Source organism: Saccoglossus kowalevskii, chromosome 11, assembly GCF_978046115.1.
Source record: "Saccoglossus kowalevskii chromosome 11, keSacKowa6.1, whole genome shotgun sequence".
NCBI lineage: Eukaryota > Metazoa > Hemichordata > Enteropneusta > Harrimaniidae > Saccoglossus > Saccoglossus kowalevskii.
In genome coordinates, this window is record NC_140651.1 from 28,542,074 (window position 1) to 28,567,944 (window position 25,871).

The 25,871-nt window shown below is 39.5% G+C and overlaps 2 protein-coding genes and 1 long non-coding RNA gene across 3 annotated transcripts; 2 read left to right on the forward strand and 1 right to left on the reverse strand.

Annotated features, from left to right (window-relative positions):
* Positions 1 to 240: 240 nt before the first annotated feature.
* LOC100374763 (flavin reductase (NADPH)-like) lies at positions 241 to 4,442 on the forward strand. Its single transcript, XM_002732557.4, has 5 exons — positions 241 to 462; positions 2,071 to 2,266; positions 2,571 to 2,744; positions 3,190 to 3,295; positions 4,247 to 4,442. The coding sequence occupies exons 1-5, from the start codon at positions 328 to 330 to the stop codon at positions 4,293 to 4,295; spliced, it is 660 nt and encodes a 219-aa protein (XP_002732603.2). The 5' UTR covers positions 241 to 327; the 3' UTR covers positions 4,296 to 4,442.
* Positions 4,443 to 6,402: 1,960 nt separating this feature from the next.
* On the forward strand, positions 6,403 to 22,629 carry LOC100374912 (flavin reductase (NADPH)-like). Its single transcript, XM_085505094.1, has 4 exons — positions 6,403 to 6,593; positions 8,059 to 8,254; positions 19,703 to 19,876; positions 22,239 to 22,629. Exons 1-4 carry the CDS (start codon positions 6,459 to 6,461, stop codon positions 22,382 to 22,384), a joined length of 651 nt encoding a protein of 216 aa, XP_085361220.1. The 5' UTR covers positions 6,403 to 6,458; the 3' UTR covers positions 22,385 to 22,629.
* LOC146736612 (uncharacterized) lies at positions 16,864 to 18,132 on the reverse strand. Its single transcript, XR_014930862.1, has 2 exons — positions 17,898 to 18,132; positions 16,864 to 17,027 (listed from the first exon to the last, which is right to left on the reverse strand). It is a non-coding gene; the product is annotated as an uncharacterized LOC146736612 (long non-coding RNA).
* Positions 22,630 to 25,871: the final 3,242 nt, after the last annotated feature.

The following is a 25,871-nucleotide window of genomic DNA, read 5'->3' on the forward strand; positions in this document are numbered from 1 at the left end:
AGTACAGTGTTCTGTTCTGTTTGAGTGCGTGCAAAATACTTGTTTAATTTGGTATAATAAAAAAATATCCAAGGCTCGATCGACATAGAGATTTGTCGACCCGCAGAGGGCACTGTTGTCATTGGCAGATATTCCGTGCTCCGCTCTTGTACATAGTTATACCACAGTCCCTCTATGTCGTTATACCACGACTTGTACTTTTCAACAAGACAATCTGAGCATGCGTACTATTTTAAAGACTTGCAAACAAAACAGGAACTCGATCCGAGTATATCGCGCATTGACCTACTAAATGAAAGATTGAAATCTAGACCCGTATCATTCGTTATGAAGATAGCTCTGTTAGGGGCGACTGGGCGAACTGGTGTTCCACTTCTCCACCAAGCACTTGAACATGGACATGACGTCGTGGCCATTGTCCGAAATTCTTCTAAGTTAACAACAGAGCATGCACGTTTGCAGGTATGTCGGGCGTTCACGCCACGGTGATAGCCAGCATGCTTTCACGACTACGCCCACGTCATGTCAGGTCGGGTCGGTCTATTGAATGGCATTTGCAAGGCTATTCATGCGTAGTTTCTAAATTGCCGTCCCCAGAGTGGTAATTTTTACGATTTATGTTTCGTATGTACATTACAAGCGTCAACCATGTTAGTCAAGTTGGTCGTCAAAGGTTGTAAAATTTATGTATATATCGACGATAGTCCTGTCAGTCCTCACACTGCATACATAGTGTTAATGTTTACGATATTTAATATTTACATTGATGTGATAAAATACCATAGTCGATATAAATTAACACGATATAGTGACTCCGTAGTATTCTGGCATGAACTGTGTAATATTGGTGCACAGTAAGCGGGGTGTATTTGTTTTAATTCGGAAAAAGTTCACGGTCACATCCTCCAACCATTCCTAATTTTATCTCAGATATAAGATATGATTAAAACATACTTTGAATATTTTGTGACTATATTTAAATAATTTTACCCGACTGAATCTCGATACAACATTTAAGTGAGATTTTTCGTAAAATAGCAAATACTGAAGAAAAAACTCAGGCGCATGTCATACCTGCCGTGAATTTGGTGACGAGGTATTCAAAAATGTAACTGTATTTGATAATAGGAGAGTGAATGTTGTACACACGTATGCGTGCAGTATGCAAATCATTGATCTGAATATAACACTGGCACAATTACCGTAGCCGACTTAGTTAGCAGGTCACTGACCTTCACACAACGCTGCCGGGATATATACACCGGTGAATAGCACGCCAATTTGTGTTTTTTCCAAACATGTATATGAATTGCGACTCTTAATTTGGTCAAGAGATTTGTTTAGAATGCATATCGCCACGATTAGAGCTAAACACCGGTTAGCGTTATTTCACACTTTATACGCCGGCCAAGTGGTTAGCAGCCCGAGAAGCCAATCAGCGACCGCGTTGCAGTTCGTGATTTCTCGCACAGATGAGTCATGGTTGTTACTGGCCATAATTCACCACTGCAAATTTAAGATTAGCTGTCGAGAAAGTATCAGTTTGTTGTTAAAGCTATATTATTCGATATATTTTGTTTGTAGCATTTGGTGTATGAAGTAGTATGTGTTGTATGTTGTATGTGTTGGGTCAGAAATTGTTAGCAAACAACATTGTCGAGCATTTTTGTGAATTCGGCTGTGATGACATTTTCAGCAGCTTCGGGATCATCGAAAGCCAGTGTATTAGTAACTAACATCTGACAGTTGTTTCGGGCTACGGCATCACAACACCCTCTGTCCCGGAGTTCTACTGTGAATGATATGCACCATAGACTATATCGCAATTTCAAATTTTAGTGCATTGTGGGAAAATTAGATTAGGTTGCACGAGTGGGCGTGCTTTTTGATTAGCAGAGTTGTGTTCAATCACGGCTCGAACTATCCGGTAACACACTAAAATTTGGAATTGCCATATTATGATAATTCTTCATATCGCCGCCCCTTCCACGTGTTACACTGAACGGACATCAGTCTATTCGACGCATCAAGGAAATAAATACTCATCCAACACTGTTTTTTTCTCGGCAGGTCGTTGAGGGCGATATATTCTCCGAAGAATCCCTGACGTCCCTATTCGCGGGAGCAGATGCCGTTCTGTCATGTCTCGGTGTTGCGCACACACGGAAAACCACGATATATTCAGATTCTGGTAAAGCAATCGTGTCAGCTATGAGAAAAGCTGGCGTGTCACGTTTTGTCTGCATAACGTCGTGGTGCACAACATGTATGTAACAGTAACTAGCTGTACCTTGGAGAAGGGGGGACGAAGAAGAGTAGTGGGAGGTTGAATTTAGGAGAAAAATGGCCTATAACATCAGATCCCCCATGATGTCCGAATACGACCACAAATGAATGTTTTCGCCTGTTGCAAAAACATACACTGCAAATAGCATAGCCAATGCTTGTGAGCATTTATTGATTCGTTTATCTGTTCTACAATCGAGAATACTCGCAGTCTATTGCCTCGCATTGCAGATAATTATTTTTATAATTTTCGCAAATCTCTTGTTTTTTTGTTTTTTTTTCAGATGATCGAAATGATCCCGGTCCGTGGGCTTGGGAATGGATCTATAAACCGTTTATTATCGGTAAGACGTTGGCAGACATGAGAGTAATGGAAGAGTTTTTATTGAGTTCAGAGTGCAACGATATTGACTACACCATTGTCAGACCTCCAGAGTTGTTGAAAACCTCATCTCAAGGTATGGTACATGGCGTTATGCACTCTCACTTGCAGATTTTTCGAGCTTATGACCTAACGAGCTACAGAGAGTCGCAACTAGTGGGGCGTTCCATGACGACTACATAGCTTAGTAATAAATGAGTCTCTGCGAAAGAGAATAGGCGTTACGGAGCTTATTGTTCGATATATGGGTTCCATGCGACGTATACAACTGCATGTTAAAACATTGTTTACGGATGTGGTGCTCTAATTACCCTATTGCCTCTATTATACGAATACTATATTTAAACAGATTGTTTACGTCAAACATTTACACATGGTGAAGTGTGTGTACGGTATGCACACTTTTGTTCAATAATGTGTAAATGCCTATCAATCTTGAATGACAACGACTAGTTCATCTCACGCGATTGCGCCAGGGAGCCATTAATAGCAATTGCATAACATCTGTGTTTCATTTCCAGGAAAAGACATTCTTGAAGAAGAAAGACTGTTTGTTCGTGGAGGGAAGGGTGGTATTTCACGCGATGACGTGGCGAAGTTTATGTTATTAACGCTTACAACAGAGAGGTATAACAGAAAAGCAATCGCGATTGACAGCGCTAAATGACGTGTAACCATCCATAGTACACAAAATTACAGTAATGTACACCAGTGTTTCATAATTTTTCATGGTGTAATCACATTGGTTTATCATGATGTACGCAATAGTTCATAATATGTACACAGAATTCCATACTGTAATAGACATACATATAAACAGAACCTTGTGTGTAACAATCCCATATGTTGCCTAATATTTCGCATGCGTAATAATTTTTACATAGTATTTTATGTGTAACTACGTCAGAAACATAATTTTATGTGTAGCAATATGTGAGGTATACACTAAGTATGTATATTAACATCATTTATATACATTTTTAATTGTAACAATATCATGTGTCAGTTTTACAAACTTAATGTTTCACACTGTCATATATTCAACGTTTTATTATGTGTAACATCGTCATGTATACAGGATGTTATGTAAACACAACATAGTATGTGTAATGTGTAATGTTCATACAGTGTGTTACATTGTAACAGACTCTGGAGACATACGAATAGTTTTTTATAATAGTGAAGTGTACGCTATATTAAAGCAACGTGTGCAACGGCGACAACTTCTTGAATGCACACGAATGAAATGATCTTAAAAGAGTTGTTTCGATTTCGCGTATATCAAACAATCCTGTACTACACGATGACATATTTTTGTCGGCAACTTTATTCACAAAAAAACAAAACGTATCGGTATGAATGTAAAATATTATTCATCTATTTTTAATATTCATGTACCTAAATTTTATATTATCTCATCTGGGATTAATGTAATGTTTGTATTAAGCAGATTAATAAAACTGACATATATTTACTAGAAAGTGAATAAACTAGTATATTTATCTAAAAGGGTCATTTTTTACTTGTATTAAATCAATAAACACGACCTAGACTAAAGTATATTGTCTCTTTACACAGAGCAGTAAATTTTGAAGACAGAAAGATTGCCACGCAGAATTATCCATAACATCCATGTATATCAACTACGATATCTGACGAAATGTGGATTGATACTACTACTTATCACCGTGACGTGGATGTGAAAACTTGTCTATGTATTATTATTTGAAGTTCGTTCCTTTCATTTTCATGAAAGATGTGTGATCTTAACCAACTGATGTGTATTATACTTGTAAAACACAAACGTGACCGCCACACCAATACAGGTGACACTGAATATAATGGTACGTGGTTGTTGAAACATCAAGGTCTAGTCCTGAATAAAAGGATTAGTTTTAAACACGAAAATGCACATTTCCCGTTTTGGCTTGAATACGCACCTTTACCGTGTCTCGGGACTTGACCCAGGCAATTTTTCCAGAGTGAATCATAAGGCGTGTACTTTATGTCTTTATCATCTTCGGGATACAATTTTGCATCACTACTATTTAGACCAAACAAAGGAAACTAGATAAAATTGTTTCGTTAAGTACGAAGTTAGTAACATCGAGTTACGAGCGCAAAGAGTTACGATAATAACTACGCCCATATTTTAGAAACCACGCCCACTTTTGCAAAACCAAGCCAATATTATACTTAGATGTTTAGTTAGCAGTTAACCAATCTTCGAGTTACGGGAAACATAAACTATTTAGTAGTAACTGTATTTAATAGTGGGTTTTAAAATATGCACCTAATTTGTAGCTCGATGTTTGTAACTCGACAAATTTAGCATCGCTTTCAAAGTAAATCGTTATGCTGTGTCATATAATTGATGACTGTGGCGAAAATACTACCACAATTCTCTATACCTGGCTTCCGGTATCCTATGCAACAAAACTTAAACATTCAATACAATGTTTAGTACTGTACATGTATGCTAACACAGAACATTTTTTTTGGAAAGAATAGTGAGTACTTCCAGCGTAATGCCGCCTCTTTAATAAACGTCCAGTGAACTACGTGTAAACGACAACTCCTTATTTTCAACCTCACTGGAAAGTCGAGTTGACCTCTGACCTCAATTATAAATTAAAAGTTATCAGCATAGCATGCAAAGAGCAAAAGAGAGCGGTTTTCTACACCTTGGACAGTTTATTTATTCAAATTTGTACTTTTTTTGGCCAAATTCAGTTCCAATTCAGCATGTAAGCTAACATGAAGGGAAGGTTTCCCTCATATATTCACTGAGAACCTGTTCAGCCATTTTTACTGTATCTATTAAATATTTCGGTGTATTCGTCTCACGTCAAGGAGGTTGCGGGGTCGCCCCCCCCCCCCCACGCCAATATCACTGTCGGTTTTATGTAATCCTCTACTCCACAGTGAATGATAAATAAACACATGCATTATTGCTGCAAGAAGAATTAGATTTTCGTGATATGATTGGTTACTTTTCCCGACGTCACCCGCGCCCCTCATTAAAACTTTACCTCCGATATCTGTATAATCTTGGCCTTTGTCCGTTATTCTGATAAAATAAATAAATATTATAAATAAATTAAAAAACTGTTAGTTGTTGCGTAGTTAGAAGTTAGTCAGAACATAACGCGACTTTTTAAAAAAATGTGTTATAAAGTTCATATTCAAGTCTGTTTTGTTTTTTGTCCGACCCGTGTCCTGAACTATTTACATTGCTTAATAATACAAGGAAAATATGGGTTAGATGAACAGCGACAATGGAGACGTAAGAGTTGTTACCTTTTGATAAGTGCACACAATTGGCAGATCAACGCAATCAGGGGAGGGGGGGGGGGTTATTGGATAATTTACTAGTTGGACTTTTCTTATAAAGGTAAATACATAAATAAAAATTCCGATCGTCAGCATTCATTCAACAAACGCCCCCAACATTTTTTTCGAAGAAATTAAAAAATAGTATAGGATATGATTTCTATTTCAAATTTTATATTGGTACTTTGCAATGTTGAGAAAAAGTGGACGCGGGAGGTTTTGATTTATTTTCGCAACTGCATACACATCTTATCTATTTTTCAACGTCCCCTCCTACCTCTCCCCTCCCGGCTTCTGAGCACAGCTGGAAGTAACCAGGTGCGTAGGAGAGCACTTTCCGCCGGTTGACGTAAAATGTCTTGTTACTAGACCAGATAATTAACATAAATAAGGTCAAATGCTGACCTTGGTCGCCATTGCAAGAGACGGTTTCACGCACTAGTAATACACAATTGCCATGAAAATAGCCGTGCTCGGAGCGACTGGTCGCACTGGTATCCCATTTGTTCGACAAGCACTTGATCAGGGTCACCATGTTGTTGCCGTTGTCAGGAACCCCTCTAAACTTACCGTGCAACATGAAAATTTACAGGTATGTACTGTCGTGTCGATAAACAACATCACTGTCACTTTTTCAATGCCAGTTTCCTTTCTTCACAGTGTTTGTCATCTTTAGATCAAGCTTTTTAACTCAATCGCCAGGTATTAGAAGTACTATTTTCATAATTCAATCATTACACGCACATTTGCGCACGATAAAATAATCTGATCTCAATGCACATCAGGTCAATGACCTCTCCCAGGCATAATTCTGTTTAAGTTTGTGTTTTGATCGTTACAACCCCAGTTCATTGTAATTTACTCTGATGAGGTTATACATGACATGAATTGTTCGCAAACCAAGTATAAAGAGCGTGTCATTTTATGACAATATCGGGTAGACTGACAGTGTCGATAATTCATTTTAAAAATTTGCAAAAAACCTATCTTGGACGCAAAATTACTGTGGAATACTTTATTTTCGCTGGAATTAATTTTCGCTGAAAAGGCTTTTTGGGCGTTTTGTATGGAATTTATTTTCACTGATTTTTGATGAGTTTAATGTGAAATATAGGAAAAAAAGTATATTCGCTGGATTTTATTTTCACAGAATCTTCCCTTTAACGAAAATAAATTCCAAGTGAAAATAAAGTATTCTACTGTAATAGATTTTGCAGATTCATTTTTATTGGTAGAGAAATTCATCATAAAATATGCCACGGTTGGGTCTAGCGAGCTGGCTGAGAATTTAACAGCTGAGACAAATCTGTTTGTTATGCAACATATTTAAACCAAATCCATCAATAAATACCTGTGCTTTGACAAATGCTTGAAATGGTTGCTTTATACAGACATGATTCAAACTGGATTCAATTGTGCTGATTTTTTCCTTTCATAGTCTGCATATGATATTTGTGTCTTTAGTATTTATTCTGACATTCGCACTGTCTCGTATTACAGATAGATTCAAACTGGCGCCAGTCAGTTTAGAAACATATGAAAAAATATGACATAAATGCCCACGTACATGTATATGCATTTTAGCCTTAAAATGACTTTCATTTGGCCATTTTGTATCGGATCACGACTTAAATGCAAGTACATATGTTCAATTTGATGTTCGATGTACGCACATTTGAAGTATGGTATATCAAGATATGGCTCTGGAACAGCTAGCATTTGTTAAAACTGCATCCTTCATTACAAAATGGCCGACCCTTAAAATGTACCATGTTTATTTTTTCATATTTTAAAAAAATCAAGAATTACTAAAATTTACTCAATCCATGAATATTCACTATGTACTCTTTCTTTTGAACATACACCGATGACCAATGGCACCACGGTCGTCACACTGCGTCTTTTTAGTTATGGGTCCCATGTGATGTGTACAACATGTGTTAAATGCTTTTTTTATTTACATAGAATGTGCTGCACAATGACTGTAACTATTGGCATAAATTATTATTACGATAATAATTCTCTAATTTGCTAATAACATAATGACTATTCCACAGATAGTGACAGCAGATATATTCTCTGAAGAGTCCATGGTTCCACACTTCACTGGTTCGGATGCCGTAGTATCTTGCCTAGCTAGTCTCACGTTGAGTAAATCAACATTTTTTCTAGACTCGTGTAAGATAATTTTATCCGCAATGAGAAAAGCTGGTGTCTCCCGATTTATGCCGATGTCTTCCTGGTGCACTACTTGTAAGTCAAATACTAGTATAAATTCCCAAAAACATGCCCACAGTCGACGTGCTGCCTCGTTTTCAATCTCAAAACATATGCTTGATACATTGTTATCCCCCACAATAAGAATGTGTGCTGCACAATGGCTTCCAGATTTTAAAATGGCTTAACAATGTCCAGATGTTTGTTTTGAGAGTTTAACTTCATAAAATATTATTATTTAACTGTACAGTACAAGTTGTCATGTAATTTCTCAGTTGTGTCGTTCAGTGTAAAATATCACTGCTGATATGGCAGTGATGTGGTACATTATTCATGTTGCATGTCAGATTGAAAAAACCCCAAATCATACTCGATGACTTAGATTAATTACATGAGAAGTTACACTAAATTTTCCATTGTTTATTTAACATGATCCATCAGGTTGTGTACACTACCAGATGCTAAATATTACTACCAAAATACTACTAAAATAATTCCTGAAACAGGTGATTTTTCATTCACTGCATAATCTCGCGAATTGCATGATAGGTACTGACCGAACGTCTGCCGCAAAAATCTAATCATATATTTTTGAACTTAAAATTTCTTTTTTTAGCTCTGCTGTCGACTTTGCCGAGCGGAGCTTAATCATGATGTATGAGTGATTGTCCGTCGTCCAGTGTTCATCATCTGTGGCAGTTTTTTACTTTCTTGACTTCTTCTTGAAATTTACAAATTCACTACGTTCAATTACCCGCCATGGACTCCGGTCAGTCAAAATGACTATTTTGAACTGTAGGCATTATATAATCAGCGATTCTGCCGGTTACGGAGGGATAGAATCTAGGTCATGGGAAGCCCCATGACCCCAAGGTTCTTTTCCCTTTCGTCACAAACCACGTGGCCGAGCCCATATGGCGGCACCATTACGGCTGGATATCCACTCTGCTTTTTCTCCGCCTCAAGTGGAGATGAAGTCTAGCGAGCTCTGCCTGGATCACTTGATTTTTCCTGTCCGGGTTTCTAGCTTGGGCTGTTGTCACTGGCGCGGCATCCGACATTGTAGCTGGTAGGATAAGTTTTCTTTGTCATTTTTACCCTCGTGTGTCGTTTTCCCCTTTGTGTGTAGCATTTTTCACAACAAAGCAATAAAACCTGGGCGTCGTAGCTTAATCACTTGTTGATTTCATTACGTCACCTTTTCCTACTGTAATTCGCTTTCTTCATGCATGTCGTCTTCATTGTATGCTTGATCTACGTATTTAGAATTGAATAGATGTATTGACAGCACCAGGACTTGCTGCCGTTTTTTTGGTCTCCTTGTTTTCGAGTCGACTGTGCAGTGGTTATATTCAGAATTTACCAGCATAGAACCTGCATCCAATATGCTTTTCGCCGTGTGCGGGGTTCAGGGTTTTTGCTTTGAAGGCGTGTGTTTTTCACTGGAGTTGTGAGGCCTGAGATATTTTTCCAGAGCCATCAAAATTGCTGAGACTGACTGCGTCGCTCGTATTTTCACAGCAAGGTCGCGCGTAAAAATCTGTTAAGGAGGCCCAACGGTGAAGGTACCAATATTTTTTCAGTCTCCCCCCCGCTGATCGGAGGGCATCCTCACAGTCTGTGTTTTCAGGCGGTGGTTTACCCAATTTTACCGGCTACAGCGAGGCTGTGCGCCTGGAGGTCTTTCCTCCTATGGGATCCTTTCTCGCACGGCACGGGGTTTTCCTCCGAGTTGGTTGAGGGCTTTGGTTGAAGGACTGTCAGGGCAAATTGCGTCCCTGGCAGGCCGGGTAGATCAGACTCAGTCGAAGCGAGCTGTCTCCACTGCGGCCCCCGGTGGAACAAACACGAAAGCATCGTTTGCATTCAAACACGTCTCTTCCGGGGAACCCCCTGTTCCCAGCTGCGGCTCTCCCACTGATTTGGGTGAGGCCGAGGCTCAGGTTAGTTGTACCGGGTCTCCTCTGGGGCCTTGGGCACTGAATGCCAACGGGGGTGCTGGCAGCCAAGACTCCGATCTCGGGGCAGGGCTTTTGGGGCAGGGCACACTTTGCATCCCCCTACTTTCAACCAGCCAGGGTTCGTCGCGCGGTAATGGTACGACAGTAACGAATTTATCCTTGTGTCCGGTCTCCGCTGTGGGTTTTTACTCCCTTCTCCACCGACCACCGGGCGTTCCCAGAGGGAACCTACCCTGACATGAGACGCACAGTTGACCACGCTCTCTCTCACCTATTTAAAGTGGAAAGCAGGCAGTTTGCTCACGTCAGATACAGCCGGTACCTCGGACAGCCCCTCAGAGTCTTCCATCTGTAACGACTCTGTGAGCCATGCCTTTGGGGTGATACAGAGTATCATCAATCCTAGTGATACGATGTAAATACTCCCACCCTTGATCATAAGGCGACCACTTACGGTTGCTTCAACGCTTATGGGATCCCGGGCATTGGGATCAAAAGCAACTTCGTCAGCACGTCTCTCCCTATCCGTCCGAGTGTGGAGTGGGGGGCAGGGCGCGCAAATGGTGTTGATGGACGTTGGTCAGCCGCGGAGAAGGTAACACTTAAGGTGCCCCCAGGTGGGGTAAAATCTTATGCAACACTTTACGTTGGACCAAACGCTACCCGGTCAGTGTGGTTTCTGGATCAGACCCCAAAGTGTGGGATGAGACCAAAACACCCCCAACCGGATCCCAACGCTTCTTCCCTAGACACGTGTGTTTTCGCCGTCAAACTGAGTCAGGGGGTACGTCTCCACCTCAGTGACGCAGACTGGACATCTTCCACACTCTTTGTTCGGGGAATGGTGGGTACAGTCTTGGAGCTTTGGAGTGCATTGAACCAGAGGGTTCAGATCGAATTCGCTAGCCAGTTGGCCCTGCCAAGGGTAAGCAGAGGGCACCCCAAGCACAGAAAACACAATGACCTAGGGCATCGTCCGCTAGCCAGCAAGCGCTCATACCCTTCCACAGGAGGGAAGAGTAGCGACACGCCCCCCAGGGAGGAAAGGGCCAGGTGGTGGCTCCTCACCCTCCTCGGGCGGTCATCCACCCCGGCAGCGGGGGAAGCATGTTTGACGCTTACCTCTGCGACCGAGGGGACAGGCATGTGTTCGACGACTGGCCAGGGTACAACTTAGTGACTACTTTAGGACTTGGGGAAACTCACCTCATGGGAGAAGAGAGCACCCACCCCTCGTAACTGCTGAACCCATGGCCACATATCCCTGTTGTACACAGATTGCGCTGGTGTAGTCCGGCTTGGAGACAGCGGGTGACCAACCCTGGACCTTTCCAGGTGGTGACATTCTGTTACAGGATACCGCTGTAATCCCCATCTCCCCCCGTCAGTGTCTCCCTTCCCTAATCAGACAGGAAGTAGCAGTTTGTTGGAAAAGGGCGCCATACACAGGAAAGATCAGCCGGCTTCTACCTAAATGTGTTCGTAGTACCAAATCTACAGATGGCGGGTGTCCAGTTTTGGTCCTAGGCAGACTGAATCAGTATGTGCTCCTTGATCGTTTCCGCCATTCAGCGTCTTCTCTCCATCCACCGTTTCGACTGGCTAGCCCCACTAGACTTAACGGGACCTACCTGCACATACCGATGCACCCAGCAAGTTGCCATCTCCTTTGAATTGCCCAGCTGGGCCAAGTATTTGAATTTTGGGTGCCCCTCATTCGGGTTATGCACAGCGCCCTACGTGTTCACCAGAGTGATGAAACAGGTAGTGCTGCTGCTTCACCAAATGTCGGTACACCTCAATCCGTACCTAGACGACTGGTTACTACACGGCCCAGACAAGGGGTTATTAGCCAAACACGTCAGGCTAACACAGGATTTACTTCACCAGGTGGGCTTGTTAGTAAATCTACAAGTCCCATCTTGACCCAATGCACAGTTGGTGTTCCTGGGCATGGAGTTCGACACAGAGGTAGGCTTGATGTAGCTATTTCAAGCATGTTCCATAGCGCTAAGCAGCCTAGCCGAATGCCTAGTTAGCGTTCCCTCAGTGTCCCTCAGAGAACTATGCGGATCATCGGAATGATGACCTCGGTTCGAAGGGTGGTTCCTAAGGTCACACTACGCAGCCGCCTGGTACAACGCTTGTTGTTATAACCCAAGCTCTCCTATGGGAACTAGATAGGTGGGTTTTGATCTCGGACCAAGTGAAGGAAGCCCTGTCCTGGTGGTCATCACTGGCCAACCTCGGACAGGAGGCGCTTTTGGAACCACTCACCGCACGTATGACTCTGGTAACGGATGCCTCCCCCAAGGTTGGGGAGCACACCTATTGGACGAACAAGCCCAAGGATATGGCCCCCCGTATTAGTTTCGGGACCACCATATACACCGGCTCGAACTAAAAGCAGTGCACTTAGCACAGAGTCCACAGACCACAGAGTTCTGCTCCGCACAGGCAACGCAGCGGTGGTCTCCATTGTCGTCTGTCCTAGTGGAGCAAATTCTTCTTTGGTACCTGGAATCCAATATGGAGCTAACCGTACACCACCTTCCAGGGGTGAGGAACAGTCTAGCAGATGCCCTTTCAGGGTGGCTACGTCTCCAGAACACTGAGTGGCTGATACCCCAGTGGGTAGCCTCCAGGCTGTTTCGGCTGTGGGACGGCCCAAAGATAGACCAGTTTGCTGTACCCTGAAATGCCAAGTTCACAACGTACATAGCACTCCTTGCCGACTCCAGGAGTCTGGGCCAGGGTCGCTTTGCTAACCCCGTGGACCCACTTAGTTGTGTACGCCTTTCCTTTCTTCCCGCTAGTTCACCGGGCACTGGAGAAAACTTCAACAGGTGCACACCTGCATATTGTAATTAGTCACACCCAATTGGCCAACCAAGACCTAGTTTCCACTTCTGTGGAAATGCTAGTCAAAACACCAGTAATGCTTCTGGGCTTACCGGACCTGCTGTCCTAACCGGACGTCGCACTACCAACCAGCCCAGAGGGTATCACTTACACACATAGAGGCTCTCAGTAGACCCGCACATACAAAATCTTTATCTGAGCGGGCTGCCAACGTCCTGGCCAGGGCGAACAGGGATTCAACTAACACGGCCTACATTTCTAGGTTGCGAGCATACACTGATTGGTGTAGCAGAAGGGAGATTGATCCATACCATCCCTCTATTGGCCAGGTAGCAGACTGCTTTGTCCACCTGTTTGATGAAGTGGGTTTGTCCTATGCAGCGATCGTTGGCTTCAGGAGGCCTTGTCCCCCACAATTGAGAACATTTCGGGAACAAGACTAGCCGATTGTTCTATTATTAGGGGGCAATTTACTGCTTTCCAGACACCGAGACCCCGTACAAGAGAACCGCCCAACTGGGATTTGTCAGTTTATGTTGTCCGCTCTTAGCAGACTGGCCTTTGAGCCTCTCTGTTCAGCTCCACTCAAACTTTTGATGTGGAAAATAGTCTTTCTACTGGCCCTTGCCTCAGGTAGGTGTCGGTCAGAATTAGGCGCACTGTCTTTCTCAGACGGGTGGACCACCTTTATGGACGATCAAGTTGTGCTAAAGACACAAATCGGCTTTCTCGCCAACAATCAACCGATCATCACTCCCCGGCTATCAAATAGTGTCGGCCCGGAGGATCACTTGGAATTGCTTCTCTGCCCGGTTCACGCACGGAGTTGCTACCAAAACTGTACTAAGGATTCAGGTGGGGTGCCAAGCACATGTCTCTGTGTTACGGCCCAGGCAGACAGGATAGGCCGGCCTCCCCAACTTCCATCACCAGGTGGATTACTGCGACTATATTAGAGGTCTATAATACTTTAACTTCCTCTACACAGAGCTTGCAGAGACACCAAGTACAAGCGCATGAGGTCTGTGCGATTGCTAACTCACTAGTGCTAGCGTCAGGCGTCCCCCTCGAACACACACTGAGGGCAGGCTTCTGGAGAACACAGAACGTCTTTATCAACTACTACCTAAGAGACACCCAATCCATTGAGGAGGGTCTCTTCAGATTGGGTCTCGTCGTAGCGTGTCAGACTTGGTTTGCTGACCCAGCCTGAACGACCTCGAGGGTCCCTGCACATAGGCGATAAGTCAGTCTCAGCATTTTTGCAGACAGATTTCTATACCAACAGCACTCCCTGAAATTTCCCAGGTTTCGCTACCTGACCTATGCCCTTGTGCAAAACTTTTTTGGTCTACTAAAGCCTACTACCCCCGGAATTGGGTTTGGGGCTAGCTTTCTCAGGCACACCGAACCCTGTCACTGCAGCAGCCATTTGGCCTCCTGCTCCGGGACAGCACAGGCAAGGTAAGACACCACCCTTTTTGGGTCTTAACTAGGGTGTTGAGTGATTATTGTTGAGTGTTTTCATCCTGGACTGGGAAGAGACTTTCATAATTTTTCTGTTTGCTCAGAAAACCCGCCATAGACTCCGGGTCCCCCCAACCACCCCACTCTTTCCGTAGCTTTGGTCTAAGTCCTCGATGCGGAGAGAAAGGAACCAGAGTGGATATCTAGCCGTAATGATGCCGCCATATGGGCTTGGTCACGTGGTTCGCGACGCACGGTACGAGGTTTTACCCAGAATTCAACACGTTCTGTACCAACGCATATTGCTATGCGCAGAACTGAAATTCTGGCAACGTTCTGCGCAAAAACAGTTTTTAGCGCTTGAGTTGTTTCCGGGTTAGCCTTCCATGTGCTTATCGTGCGATTTATTGTACCAATATCACATTTTCTGGACGTATTCCTACACAATCATGCTAAGAGTATCCAAAAGAGTCAAGCAGGCAAGTTTAGCCGCAAAATTACGTGGGAAATTGGCTTCAACTGCTCACTCGATCGCCGATGTTGTCCGTCGGCACACAAGGTTGTTCGCTTTCTGATCTTTCTTCCGAGATTTTGACTCGAATATTCGGGTTTTGTTGCTTTTTTAATGACAGTGATGACTATAGTTCACAGTTCGAGAAAGTTAAAACGATGTGCTCACTTCGAATGGTTTGTAGGCGATTTTATGCTATCGCGTCGAATGATTTGTTCGTTATGGGAATGACTGCAAGCTCTATTGCCAGCCGTGCTTTTCACAGATTTAAGCTGATGAAGGCGAGATCGCTCGTTGCTAATGAAATAGGGCAACTTTCCGATTTGATCATTCAAAAAGGGCCATCTCAAGTAAGACAAGTGGTGAGAAATTTGCTGGAAAATTTAAAGGATCACGAATGGGATGATTCAAAGAAATATTTGGAAGTCTCTCTTGCAGTTCTATTTAGCACGAAAAGATCAGCAATTTCTAAGAAAGCCACTGGGAGTCGAGCCTACATCAGTAAAATCTTAAATCAGCACCAGGCAGTAGGTGAAAAGTTGTCTGGATTTGATGAGAGTGCCCTTTGGCAATTACGATTAAATAAAGATAAAACATTTGCCAAATCAGTATTATCTGTATCATTTTTCAAGGAAGCCATTACATCAGATATTCTGCCTCCTTCTGTTAAATTGGCTTTATTAGCAGCACCATCTTCCCAGAAATTAGATCAGACTACAAGTGACACTAAATTATGGAATGATTCTGAAGCAGAACACATATTTATCCATCTAGGGGGCGGTCTATCTGAATCTGACAATGATGGTTTAGAGAAATCTCTGAGAACACAAGAAAATGTTTCAAGAATTCTCAAATTAACCACTTTGTGAAATAATTTGAATCGGTTCCACACTATGGTGTCAGAAACTGCCTCTCAAAATAAAAAGGGCTGGTTTGTTCATGATATTGAAGGCCTGGTTTGGAGAAGTGTCCTCAACATATTGACTGAAAAGAAATTGGATTATGACCTTGATGATGAAAATGAGAGACAGAAGTTAGAAATAGTTGTAGGTGAGGGTGGCCACACTTTCCAAGATTTCAAGGGAGTGTCCCAAAATTTCAAAGTATTTGCCATCAGTGGTGCTATACGTTTGATAAAATATAATGGTAATGAAGTATGGAGAATTCCAAATCCAGTCTTCTGATGCAAGCCGCATTCCATTTGCCATTATAAATGCCCCAGAGAGTGATGCACTGATAGAAGTTGATATTCTTTCTGTTCTGGCATGCACTGAAAAATTTGCCCAACATGGTATAAAGGGGATGAAATACTGTAGAAAACTGGAACGAGATGAAAAGTTTGGTCTTGCAGAGAAAGAATACCAGTTTTTTCTGCAATTTATGTTTGGCTACAGTTCATATATGTCACAATCCAAATCATGAATGGGATATGTCTATCACTTTTGCGGATATGAATTCATGGGCAGAAGAAAAAAGTAATGGTCAGAGTAATCATCCTCTTATAAAGTATGACCCCATAAATGAATACACTATGGATCACCTTCATGCTAAATTGAGAAACGTGGGTAAACTAATTGACAAGCTCTTCAACGAGGCTCAAAAGATCGACCAACAACTGGAATTTATACAAAAGTTTGCAAAGTTATCTGAAGATCAAAAACATGATGTGAAGCAATATGAAACGAAACTGGTCGACCAATTTGATACCAAGGTTGAAATTAATGAAGCAAATCATTCAGCAAAGTTACTTCAAGTTACTAAAAAGGATGATCTTAACAAACTTGATAAGAAACTTGAAGCAGCTTCACTAGCATTTGAAATTAAATACACTGAACACATTGAAGTGAATTTGTTGGATTCTGCTGAATCACATTTTGAAATTTTATTTGGCACACACAAGGAATACAAATGCACACTATGTGCATCACATCTCCATGTTGTATATAAAATCAAGCCAGGTATCACTCGTCACATGCAAACTGTCCATGGTAAGTTCAGCACAAAAGATCTGAAACAAAACACAAGATGCATTACTAATCTCAATATTTAATATCAAAAATCTGTCATAATAATAAATTATTATTTACACTTGGTAAAACTATTCCAAAGTCAGTCTAAATTGTCAAATTTGTAATGACACTATTTTCTATGAAGTCTTTGACTGTAAAAAATGGGGCATGTGGAGGGGGCCTGGCACATTTTCTTTGAAAATCATTTGTTATTAAACTAATCTCAATATTTAATATAAAAAATCTGTCATAAAAATAAATTATTATTTACACTTGGTAAAACTATTCTAAAGTCAGCCTAAATTGTCAAATTTGTAATGACACTATTTTCTAGGTATTAATTCTTCAACTTCAGACACATCAATGTGTGTCACGTTTACTGGAGAAATGGGGCAAGTGGAGGGGGCGTGGCACATTTTTTTTGAAAATCATTTGTTATTAACTATATTTAGTATATTCTCACTTTAATACTACATAATTTATTATGAATAATATGTCAGAAAATAATATTGCGAGAAACGAATGAAATGCATTGGTATCAAAAACAGATACATGGAAAATGTTCATTTTATCCCTGTACCCATAGTAACTCAATAGTGTATATATTATCTCAATAGTGAATATATGGTATGCAAATTAATGACAAAATACATTATGACACTTTATTCACTACTCCTATGAGGGACATAACGTGTATATGGTCGATCTACATATCGTTGTAAAGCTCTCGAAATCCCCAACAAAATTACGTTTTTCATTTTCACGACCAGCATTTTTGCAACAAAAAAGGCGCCAACAATTGAAGAAATCGAACGTTATTTTCTAAAAATTGCTTTTTTTGTGTGTAAAACGTAAAAAAAAGGACTTACCGAACGTAACTTTGTGAGCCGCCATGTTGACAATCCATAGGAGGCACTCTCGCGGTAATTCTAACATAACAGTGAGAGGAGTAGGCCAAAAACCACCAAAAATGCAGTAATTTCGCATAATCAATTATAGTCTATAACTATTTATTGAAATGGTTAAAACGATCCGGGTAAAAAACTTTAAATACATCAAAAAAATGAGAATTCCAGTATCAAGTTGGGAATGAGGCTGGTGGGTAAATTGAGGTCATAGAATGGTAATAGCGTGTATGCTAGTTTTTCTTTCAATTTGAAATTGCGCCCTCGTGCGGAGATAAAGTGTATATTGGATGGTACAAAACGCATTGAACTCTGGGATATCACATTTGCCGTGTGACGTAAGAGAAAAGAATCTTGGGGTCATAGGGCTTCCCCTAACCTAAATTCTATCTCTCCGTCATTGGCAGAATAACTGATTAATGCGTACAGTTCAAAATAGTCATTTTGACTGACCGGGGTCTATGTGGGTATGAACTATGTGAATTGGCGGGTTCGGTACATGTATGTACCTTGGGCAGACCTCTTGGTTGTTCGTTTCGTGATGATATCTTCAATTTTCTAATTTTGATGAATATTAGGTAAAAAGTGATAAGTGAACTTCTTGTTGAAAACCACAAGTTCGATTGCTTTGTTTATATGTAGATACTACATGTCGACCTCTCTCAGATTTGATCATTTTGTGATGATATCTTAAATTCTCTACTTTTGATGAATATTTTTTCATTTTTGGTAAAAAGTGATATTTTCGACTTCTTCTTAAGAACCACAAGTCTGATTGTTTTGATATTATATGTATAGGTTCCTCAGATAGACCTCTCTCAGATTTGTTCATTTTCCAATGATATCTTCAGTTCTTTAATTGAAATGTGCATTGCTAACAGCGGAGCTATCTCAGCCGAGAAGCTGGCTGCTTGTTTTATTAGATTAATGTCATATGCCAATCTTTCAGAGTTAATATGGCATTGAAATAGTCTTACATCATCAAAATGTATAGCATATTATTAAGCGTAAAAATACAGCCAATATACATGATATCTTTAATTCTCTAATTTTGGTGAATATTTTTGTCATTTTTGGTAAAAAGTGATATTTTTGACTTTTTGTTAAAAACCGCAAGTCCAATTGCTTTGATATTACATATATGAGTACTACATGTGGATTTCTCTCAGATTTGTTCATTTTGTGATGATATCTTCAATTCTCTAATTTTGGTGAATATTTTTGTCATTTTTGGTAAAAAGTGATATTTTTGACTTCTTATTAAAAAACGCAAGTCCAATTGCTTTGATATTACATATATGAGTACTACATGTGGACTTCTCTCAGATTTGTTCATTTTGTGATGATATCTTCAATTCTCTAATTTTGGTGAATATTTTTGACTTCTTGTTAAAAAACGCAAGTCCAATTGCTTTGATATTACATATATGAGTACTACATGTGGACTTCTCTCAGATTTGTTCATTTTGCAATGTCTCTTTATTTCTCTAATTTTGGTGAATATTTGTCATTTTTGGTAAAAATGATATATTCGACTTCTTGTTGAAAACAGCAAGTCCCATAGCATTGATACTATACATATTGTTCATTTTCTAATGATATCTTCAGTTCCTAATTGAAATGTGCATTGCTAACAGCGGAGCTATCTCAGACGACAGTCTGCTTGTTAGATTCTAGCTCCAATATACATGTAATGCGAATTTCGCAGTGAACCGAAAAAGATCTAGCGCTATTGATTATAGACTAATCACTAACTTTTATTTTGACAGATAATCGGAATGACCCTGGTCCTTGGTTTATTGAGTGGATAATAAAACCACTGTTTATTCGAAACCCTCTAGCCAGTTTGGAAGAAATGGAAAAATATTTAATGAGTGAAGAGTGTCTTGACATAAATTATACGATTATTAGACCTCCACAGTTAACAGAAGTTCCATCAACAGGTACAGTTACTGTGTTGTAAATTATAAGATCACTTGGAAACTGTTAGCACTACAGAAGTTCCATCAACAGGTACAGTTACTGTGTTGTAAATTATAAGATCACATGGAAACTGTTAGCACTACAGAAGTTCCATCAACAGGTACAGTTACTGTGTTGTAAATTATAAGATCACTTGGAAACTGTTAGCACTACAGAGTTCCATCAACAGGTACAGTTACTGTGTTGTAAATTATACGATCACTTGGAAACTGTTAGCACTACAGAAGTTTCATCAACAGGTACAGTTACTGTGTTGTAAATTATAAGATCACTTGGAAACTGTTAGCACTACAGAAGTTCCATCAACAGGTACAGTTACTGTGTTGTAAATTATAAGATCACTTGGAAACTGTTAGCACTACAGAAGTTCCATCAACAGGTACAGTTACTGTGTTGTAAATTATACGATCACTTGGAAACTGTTAGCACTACAGAAGTTTCATCAACGGGTACAGTTACTGTGTTGTAAATTATACGATCACTTGGAAACTGTTAGCACTACAGAGTTCCATCAACAGGTACAGTTACTGTGTTGTAAATTATACGATCACTTGGAAACTGTTAGCACTACAGAAGTTTCATCAACGGGTACAGTTACTGTGTTGTAAATTATAAGATCACTTGGAAACTGTTAGCACTACAGAGTTCCATCAACAGGTACAGTTACTGTGTTGTAAATTATACGATCACTTGGAAACTGTTAGCACTACAGAAGTTTCATCAACGGGTACAGTTACTGTGTTGTAAATTATACGATCACTTGGAAACTGTTAGCACTACAGAAGTTTCATCAACGGGTACAGTTACTGTGTTGTAAATTATAAGATCACTTGGAAACTGTTAGCACTACAGAGTTCCATCAACAGGTACAGTTACTGTGTTGTAAATTATACGATCACTTGGAAACTGTTAGCACTACAGAAGTTTCATCAACGGGTACAGTTACTGTGTTGTAAATTATAAGATCACTTGGAAACTGTTAGCACTACAGAAGTTCCATCAACAGGTACAGTTACTGTGTTGTAAATTATAAGATCACTTGGAAACTGTTAGCACTACAGAGTTCCATCAACAGGTACAGTTACTGTGTTGTAAATTATACGATCACTTGGAAACTGTTAGCACTATAGAAGTTCCATCAACAGGTACAGTTACTGTGTTGTAAATTATACGATCACTTGGAAACTGTTAGCACTACAGAAGTTTCATCAACGGGTACAGTTACTGTGTTGTAAATTATACGATCACTTGGAAACTGTTAGCACTACAGAAGTTTCATCAACGGGTACAGTTACTGTGTTGTAAATTATAAGATCACTTGGAAACTGTTAGCACTACAGAGTTCCATCAACAGGTACAGTTACTGTGTTGTAAATTATACGATCACTTGGAAACTGTTAGCACTACAGAAGTTTCATCAACGGGTACAGTTACTGTGTTGTAAATTATACGATCACTTGGAAACTGTTAGCACTACAGAAGTTTCATCAACGGGTACAGTTACTGTGTTGTAAATTATAAGATCACTTGGAAACTGTTAGCACTACAGAGTTCCATCAACAGGTACAGTTACTGTGTTGTAAATTATACGATCACTTGGAAACTGTTAGCACTACAGAAGTTTCATCAACGGGTACAGTTACTGTGTTGTAAATTATACGATCACTTGGAAACTGTTAGCACTACAGAAGTTTCATCAACGGGTACAGTTACTGTGTTGTAAATTATAAGATCACTTGGAAACTGTTAGCACTATAGAGTTCCATCAACAGGTACAGTTACTGTGTTGTAAATTATAAGATCACTTGGAAACTGTTAGCACTACAGAAGTTCCATCAACAGGTACAGTTACTGTGTTGTAAATTATAAGATCACTTGGAAACTGTTAGCACTACAGAAGTTCCATCAACGGGTACAGTTACTGTGTTGTAAATTATAAGATCACTTGGAAACTGTTAGCACTACAGAAGTTCCATCAACAGATACAGTTACTGTGTTGTAAATTATAAGATCACTCAGGAGATGTGAAGCCTCTACAAAGGACCGTCATGTAACAGGGGATTTGTGTTACAGTCAACTGTATTCACAAATAGTCGTTTAAAGCGAGAGAGCCCGTCTTTTGACCTCCCCAAATAATGTTTCGATCTCCATCTTGTCTACTATTCAAAATACCATGGTTACGTGAAACAGCAGTGGACATGATAACATGAGAATGAATCACTCACAGTATTTGCAGACTCTGGCTTTCAGTTATTTCTGTAAACAACTGTCCAATTTAAACTATATATAATCGATAATTTGGTATTTATTATCATTTGTCAGGTCAAAAGATACTGGTTGAAGAAAGACAGTTCACTCAAGGTGGTTATGGAAAAATGGGTAGGGAAGATGTTGCAAAGTTCATGCTATCAGCTTTGAAGACAGATGAATATCACAGAAAGGGCATCGCAATAGATGTAGCCAAGTGATTCTAACAATGATATACTTAATGTGCCACGATATTACAAATGAGTGTGACGTCATCATCCCTGATTGACCAATTTTATAGCGGCCATGTACTTCAGAGTCACAAGTGAGTGATAAGCTATACAGGGAGTTGCGGGGGCAGTTTCTCAGATGCAGACAAGTTTCTAGTATGAAACAAATCCCAATTGCTTTGTATGTAAATGATCCAGCAATTCAGGTTTAATAAAATGGTTATTATTTACAATAACAGGCAATGTGCTCTTGTTTATTTCAAATTTAAAGTTGTCATCAATTCTGTTGGTGAAATCCCATGCATGCATGTAGAAGACAATAGAAAATTCTCGGCATACACAAATGCACATAACATAACAATATAAATAAATATTTGTTGTTGTATACTCTCAGATTTTGTGCATGTTTTCAAAACACTACGAACTTTCTTATACAGTAGTGGCAAATCTGAGTGTAATCTCTGAAGTACAGTAAATGTAATTTCTGAAATGCATATTACCACCAGTGTGACCTAGGTGATCCCTAGTATGTCTTAAAGCATGTAGTAAAGCTTCATGGATCTACAAGCTGTATATGATAAATGAAATGTTTCTATTACTGTAGCGTGAAGGTAAAATCGTACAGATGTCTGTCCGTCTGTATATGTGTCTGTGTACAATTTTGTTCTGCTGATATCTCAACTACTGGCTGTCCATGAACACCAGACTTCATATGCATATTAATTAACCAAATTTAAGCATTTTCATTTGTTTCTCGTGTACTATTCAACAGATTTCAATGAAACTTGGTACATAAATGCTCTGGGATAATGCGCAAACCTCATTCACAATTCTAATTAAGTATTTCAATGTAAAATGTTATAGATTGGATGTATTTTAGTTTTCTCTCACTATTAAAATGAGAATTTTGTTTCTGTTTGAGCTTAACGCCATGGACAGGCAGAGACACAAATTTCACATTTTGCAATAACTCGCTTTTGTGACTTTTTCATCTATTATATTACCTTGCCCATATGTGTATACAATTTTGTGTACCCCCCTCGATATTTTGGTGAAAGTCAGTTGATGAGCATTTGGGGGGGTGATCAGAGGTTCAGTAGTGAATGACTTATTTGTTCATCACATTATAATGCTGGATAATGCTTTTAAGTTTCAATCCATGCAAAGTGTTAGAATAGATTGTATAAACAAAGCATGACATGTCATAGCCCCCGCTCAGAAAAAAATTTAAAAACTTATATTGAACTGGGTTTGTGTCAGAGTGAATTAATTCATTATGAGCTGTATTAAAATTCCGTTATTAATTGTTCAGAATTGATGTGTTACAATTTTAGGGGGTGGGGTAAAAATATATTCATTTGGCTTTTCTGAGACAATTTATAACTTGTTAAACATATAATGCGATGTGCACTTGTAAACAATTATTACCTGTCCCTGTACCAACATTGAACAAAACTGGATGACACATATCTGAGAAAAAGCTGGTAACAGCTAGAAAAAGCTTGTTTTTTTTTTAGATTTTTTAGGAAAAAAATGGCCTCCAAGTCGTAAAAATTTATCCAATCAAACAGGTCATGAATGACACTGCCTTCACTTGTTGTCATTTGAAAGTTGCAACATATAATTTGTCCAGTTTTTGGCATGGACATAAATTGGTAAACATGATTTATATGGCATTTTCAAGTTTATAGCACTTTCCATCCTGGTCTCAGCAAGAACACCAGAGAGCAACAAACAAGTACAACATGTAAAATGACATGCAAGTATGCAAATCAAGTATGCAAATATGTTAAAGAGTCAGTGTTGTCTGTTTGGATAAACTTCCTTGTACAACTGTATTCCTAATACAAGAACACTGTCAATCACAGAACTGTTCCAGCGAAAAACTTCTGATATTTTAGACAGTAACAGGGCAAAGATACCGTTTGTCATACAAGTATTTATGCTTTGGTTGACAGCACTTCTCAAAGAAAAAAAAAGACGACCTGCAAAACTTTATACAATTGTCAGACATGCAGCGAATTGTATGCTTTTGTAATATATGCAGTTTCAGTGGCTTTGCTTTCTGAGAAAAAAATTCTGGCTCTGCACCTACAAAAAAACATTTAGTCAAAAGTAAGCAGAGGTTGTAGCATATGTGCTCCCATTAGCTGTTAAATTTAATTAAAAAAGATATTTGTGTATCGTCTTTTCAGTACGAAAACATATTACTTAATATATTTATACCAGCCAGAAAGAAATTGCAAGTTTTCACTGAGCAATTAGGAATATACATGGACAGCAATTGATGCATGTCTAGCAATATACTGTTTGAAAGGCTGCAAGATGTAATGAAATAGCAAACCAATCACTACTCGAGTCGGACTGGCTGGGAAACTGCACAATACATACAAAAATGTATGCAAATGATATATGAGCAGCTCCACCAAATATAAAAATATTCTTTCCATAGTTATGACTCTAATGTGAATGTGATTTTCCACTCCTTAGCGATAGTAGTTAGAGTATTGTATTGTACTGTATCGTACAAGTTTGTGATTCTATATGTGTTTGTAATATTATTTAGCTTTATTTAGCATTCTGTTTAGTTGGTTAACTTTACTGTAGTTTATTTTATTTTTATACGACCATAGAACAACTCACTGTAGTTTGTTTTAATGTTGAATAAAAATTAAAATCAGTCACTGTATAGTGGTGACGTATTGCGCGAAATTGTTGAATAGACAATACTTTTCTCGATTTGCGTGCCGTCGTGCGTCGATAAAAAATGCATGGAATGGTCGACAGTATCGATCAAGTTCGTCTAGTGTGACATTCGTGGCTGGCGAAAAGCAAGATGCCGTATAATCGTTTAAATAGGCGTCAAGGAGGAGTGAAAGGCCCTAATTTGGTTCTACAATAGGCGTCATGAAATGTTGGAAAATTACAGTCAATCAAAAAAACTGTTCACATGACAGCAAAAAATATTCACTATATTTATTATGCATTATTTTTTTGTTGGTAGCAAATGATCACGGTACGGTAGCTTACTTGTTTTCGAAGTGTTGTAATTGTTGATTAGTACTCAGTAGTGATTATATTAACGTACAAATCAAAGAAAGCTTAGAAAGAACTCCCATGTGCTGAGAGTATTGGAGACACATTAAATATAATTCGAAATTACTTAGCTGAAAACTAATTATGCAAATCAGAAAATTAATATGACCAGATTTGAGTGTAAAACTAATGAGGTCTGCGCAATGTAACAGAAAATCTATGTCTCCAAGTTTAATTGAAATGTGATTAGAACCAAAAAATTATGAATTATTATGCTTATTAGGGAATTAATATGAACAGATTTTTACCCCAAACTAATTAGGTTTGTACATTGTCCTAGAGCATCTTTATACTAAGTTTCATTGAAATGGAATAATTAGTACCGTGAAAACTCCAAAATTTCGACCCCTCTAAAAATTCGATCTCCTATTTATTTACCGGG

What these genes read in the sequence shown, in the direction of transcription:
- LOC100374763 (XM_002732557.4), top strand. Translation starts at nt 328, where the DNA reads ATGAAGATAGCTCTGTTAGGGGCGACTGGGCGAACTGGTGTTCCACTT. An exon ending in AACGTCGTGGTGCACAACAT is followed by an intron (nt 2,267 to 2,570) that starts GTATGTAACAGT and finishes TTTTTTTTTCAG; the next exon opens with ATGATCGAAATGATCCCGGT. An exon ending in GTTGAAAACCTCATCTCAAG is followed by an intron (nt 2,745 to 3,189) that starts GTATGGTACATG and finishes TTTCATTTCCAG; the next exon opens with GAAAAGACATTCTTGAAGAA.
- LOC100374912 (XM_085505094.1), top strand. Translation starts at nt 6,459, where the DNA reads ATGAAAATAGCCGTGCTCGGAGCGACTGGTCGCACTGGTATCCCATTT. An exon ending in TGCAACATGAAAATTTACAG is followed by an intron (nt 6,594 to 8,058) that starts GTATGTACTGTC and finishes ACTATTCCACAG; the next exon opens with ATAGTGACAGCAGATATATT. An exon ending in AACAGAAGTTCCATCAACAG is followed by an intron (nt 19,877 to 22,238) that starts GTACAGTTACTG and finishes ATCATTTGTCAG; the next exon opens with GTCAAAAGATACTGGTTGAA.